This window comes from Vicia villosa, linkage group LG2, assembly GCF_029867415.1.
Source record: "Vicia villosa cultivar HV-30 ecotype Madison, WI linkage group LG2, Vvil1.0, whole genome shotgun sequence".
NCBI lineage: Eukaryota > Viridiplantae > Streptophyta > Magnoliopsida > Fabales > Fabaceae > Vicia > Vicia villosa.
In genome coordinates this window covers 177,726,320-177,730,982 of record NC_081181.1, presented here as the reverse complement: position 1 = coordinate 177,730,982, position 4,663 = coordinate 177,726,320, and the positions used below count along the sequence as shown (strand labels likewise).

The 4,663-nt window shown below is 38.1% G+C and overlaps 1 protein-coding gene across 1 annotated transcript; it reads right to left on the bottom strand.

Moving 5' to 3' along the window:
• Nucleotides 1–4,119: 4,119 nt before the first annotated feature.
• On the bottom strand, nt 4,120–4,449 carry LOC131650739 (uncharacterized). The gene has a single exon (XM_058920437.1). The coding sequence runs from the start codon at nt 4,447–4,449 to the stop codon at nt 4,120–4,122; it is 330 nt and encodes a 109-aa protein (XP_058776420.1).
• Nucleotides 4,450–4,663: the final 214 nt, after the last annotated feature.

Here is a 4,663-nt window from a genome sequence, read left to right as displayed (position 1 = left end):
TGCTAGCTGGTGTCAATAGCTGAAGAACCTCCAGAAGAATAATGGCGACTGGGGAAGAACGCTTTTGTTTTAGGTATGTTTTTTTGCCTTCTTTGAATATGGTGATAGTCAGTATTTATAGTTTCGTGTAGTCCACTGGTTTTATGTTATTGTCTATTACTATAGTAGTTTCCATTGGTTTGTGTGGTCCACCATGTTCTGCTATTGTCGCTTATTATAGTAGTTTCCATAGGCTTGTGTGGTCCACCATTTTTAACTTTGCATTTGAATATTGTTAATTTCAGGCCATCCCAAGAGATAAAAGTTAGGTTAAAGATACACCATAGGGGTATGTTTGTAAATGAACCTGTTAATTTGTACGTAGGTGGTGAGGTTACTGAATTTGGATGGAAGTTTGATGTTGACTATATGTCTGTCGTGGAAATGAGACAAGTGATTAGGGCACAGGGTTATGTTGACATTGCTAATCTGTGGTATAGGCACCCCAATTATAGCTTTACTCGTGGTCTAAGGAGTTTGAACACTGACAGTGATATCTTGTAGTTTGCTAAAGATGTCGAAGGTCATGAGCTGATTGATATTTATGTGGAACATAAGGTATCGGATCCACCTGAATTTGTTGACCCAAGTGAGCTAGGTAAAATTATAGATGATGATGATGTACAAGTGATAGGTGTGAAGTCTGTTAATGTTTCTAATGAACCTGAACCTGCTAAGGAACCTACTGAGTTTGTGGGTGTCCATACACATGCTGAGTTTGTAGACAATGACCCTGAACCTGCTGACCATGAACCTGCTGACCATGAACCTGCTGACCATGAACCTGCTGACCATGAACCTCATCATTTTGAGACCCAACCTGACAATGTCCCTCATCATTTTGATACCCAACCTACTGATGAACCTACCAAGGCACCTACTGAGGAACCTGTTGAGGACAATGTCCCTCAACCCAATGTACCTCAACCTAATGAACCTCAACCTGATGAACTTCATCCTGATGAACCTCAACCCAATGTACCTCAACCTAATGAACATCATCCTGACCCTACTGAAGACAATGTCCCTCAACCTGAACATGATGATGACCTCAGTGAAGATAGTGACTACTGTGAGGATAGTGAAGGCTATGAGGATGTGAATTGGACCTCAGTTCTTCCCCCAGAAACCTTAGGTCAGGAAGAAATAAGTGAAATAAACATGCCACAACAGGATGAGAATGAAGAGGATGAGGATCACTTATACACACCCCATGGTAGTGAGGATGAAGGAGATGTAGAAAGGAATCCAGTTTTCAAAAGTGGTGGGGGATGTGCATTCCAGCTAGGAATGATGTTTACAGACAAGGATACAATTAGAGATGCAGTGAAAGAGTATGGAATGGAAAATCAAAAGAATGTGTATATCAAGAAAAATGATTCTAAAAGGATTGTAGTTAAGTGTATGGAAGGCTGCAAGTTTCACTTAAGGTTCAGCATGAGGAATGGGCAGAATTATTGGCAGGTTGTTAGCTATGTGAGTGACCATACTTGTTTTAGAACTGCTGACAACAGGAATGCCAAGACTCAGTGGCTTGCAATTAGGTTTACACAATTGCTAAGGCACAGTCCATACATGAAGCCAGCTGGTCTAGTTGCTGAAACTCTTCAGAGATGGGGTTCAAAGATAACTACAGATCAAGCATATAGGGCTAAAAGAAAGGCTTTGGAAATGATACAAGGTGCTGCTATAGATCAATTCAGACACTTGAGAAGCTATGGAGAGGAGTTGTTGAGGTCCAATCCCAATAGTACTGTGGTTATTAAATGTGCAGAGAACAATGGCAATCCAGCATTTGAGAGAATCTACATTTGTTTGGATGCCTGCAAGTCAGGATTTGCCACCTACTGTAGACCTATCATTGGATTGGATGCATGTTTTCTTAAGGGTGATTATGGGGGCCAACTGATGTCAGCTGTAGGCAGATATGGAAACAACCAAATATATCCAATAGCTTATGATGTTGTTGAGGCTGAAACCAAAGACTCATGGCAGTGGTTCTTGCATCTACTACTAGAAGATTTAGGAGCATTCAATGAAAGGTGCTATGGCTTTATTTCTGACCAACAGAAGGTAATACTAAACTCTAAATGTAATTATTTTAATATTCACTTATATATTAATATACAACTGTTATGTGGTTTTTGTTGTAGGGTTTGGTTCCTGCTATCCAATAATTAGGTGACAATGTGGAGCAAAGAATGTGTGTCAAACACCTTTATGGTAATTGGAAGAAGAAACATTCTGGATTGGTGCTTAAACAGGCCATGTGGGCAGCAGCTAGAGCTACTTGTGTTCCTATGTTTGATAGAGCAATGGAGAAGTTGAAGCTTCTAAAGCCAGATGCACGGAAGGACATGGCTGACATTCCTGCTAAATATTGGTCAAGATCTCATTTCAAGACATTTTCAAAGTGTGATATTCAGGTTAATAACATGTGTGAGGCATTTAACAGGGCAATTTTAGAGCATCAAGACAAGCCAATCATAACACTTTTGGAAGGAATCAAGCATTATATCACAAAGAGGATAACTAAACAGAAGACACTATTACAGGACTATGAGGGTGTTATATGTCCTAGAATCCAATTGCTCATAGAGAAGAACAAACAGGAGGCACAAAACTGGACCCCTTCTTGGCATGGTGATGATGACTTATCCATCTTTGGAGTTACCAATGGAGTTGAGACTTACTGTGTCAATCTGAAAAATGAATCATGCAGCTGCAGAAAATAGGAGTTGTCTGGAATCCCATGCCAACATGTTATCTCTTGCATTTGGAGCATTAGGAAAAAACCTGAAGGATATGTGTCTCCATATTATAGGTATTTCTTGAATTCTACAACATTAAGTTTTCTTTATGTTATATTTATGACACACATTCTGTTTTGCAGCAAGCTTACATTTGGAAAGTGTTATGCTAACATTGTGTTTCCAAATAATGGACCACAACTTTGGAACAATGTTGACCATGTGCCAATGTCTCCTCCTGTCATGAGAAGGGCAATTGGCCGCCCTAAGAAGATGAGGAACAAAACATCTGATGAGCTAAAGAATCCCTTTGTTCTTCCTAAGAAGTTTGGAACTGTCACTTGCAACAAATGTGGACAAGCTGGACACAACAAGAGGAGCTGTAAGGGAAAGAGGGCAGCTGATAGGCAGATACCTAAAGGGGGCAACAAGGCAAAGAAAGCTAAGACAACCAATAAGGCAAAGAAGAGTAAGGGAAAAGAAAAACCAGTTGAGATTGGTCAAGGATCTCAGGCACCTCAACCAACTCAGGATTAGGAGGCAATGATGCCTTTCTTTTTGAATGTAACAATGTTGCATTAGTATGAAAGTTTGTTGTGATTGTAAAACAATATGATATTTTGGGTATTTTGTAGTGATCATTGCCAAACAATATGGTAAATCTGTTTGGATCTCAGTATGAAAACAACATGGCTGTCAAACAATATTTTGTAATCTTATGTTTTAAATTTGCTGCTACTGAACCACTTATGTTATGGCCATCATTTGGATAATTTCATATATGCAAGTAATTTTATAACTTACTGCTATAAAGATCACTTGTTGGTTAAATTTGATTACACTTTGGTTAGATTTTGTTGACTGATTAAATGTTATTTCAATTTGTAAATAGATGATGTCAAAATTTGGTAACATCCTGGTAACATGTTGGTAACATGTTGTTATCAGTTTGGTTAAATTTGGTAACATGTTGACCAACACCAATAAACTGTTATCAGTTTGGTTCAATAAACTGTTGATTGGTTGTTATTAGTTTGGTTCAATTTGGCTAAATTTGATTACACTTTGGTAACATTTTGACAACACCAAGCAACTTCATTGATTGATAAACTGTTACAACAAATTACAAGGTTGACAACACCAAGCAACACCATACAATTACAATAATAAACTGTTAACATAAATTGAACCTAAACATCCTTAAACTTATACATAAATTGAACCTAAACAAAGACAACAAATTAGACCTAAACAACAATTGTACTAACAACTTCATTTCATAATTATTGTTGCAACTAATGATACCAGCACAACAATGGTCATGACCCAATTATTTCAACTGTTTCTTTATCAGTTTCATCTTCATCTTCAATTCTTCTTCTTTTGCGACTGAATCCTTAACCCTCTGCTTTTCTTCATTCAACTTTTGCATTAAGCTCGAAATTACTTCTTTTGCCCTAGGGTTCATTTCCTCATGAAGCCAAACAAAGTTACTGCACTTCTTGAAACCTTGAACCTTGTACATCCCACAACCGAAAAAGCGACGTCCTGGGTTTGTATCGGTCCAGGCCGTCATCAATGAGGCATCGAGACCGCAATGACATTCCTGTCTCATTCTGTGACTTCTGTAGCTATCGAATGACACAGAGTTTTGAGACATTGCAAGGTTGACGAAGGATGAAGGAGATGAGGGAGAAATGAAGGAGAAATGAGATATGAGGGAGATGACGAACAAAATGAAGGAGAAATGAAGGAGATGTTGAACAGAATGAACAAGAAAGGGATTAGGGCAAAATTGGATTCTTATGTGTCCAATTAAATGAATTAAAAATATATTGTCCAATTAAATGAATTAAGAATACATTTTCAAAATT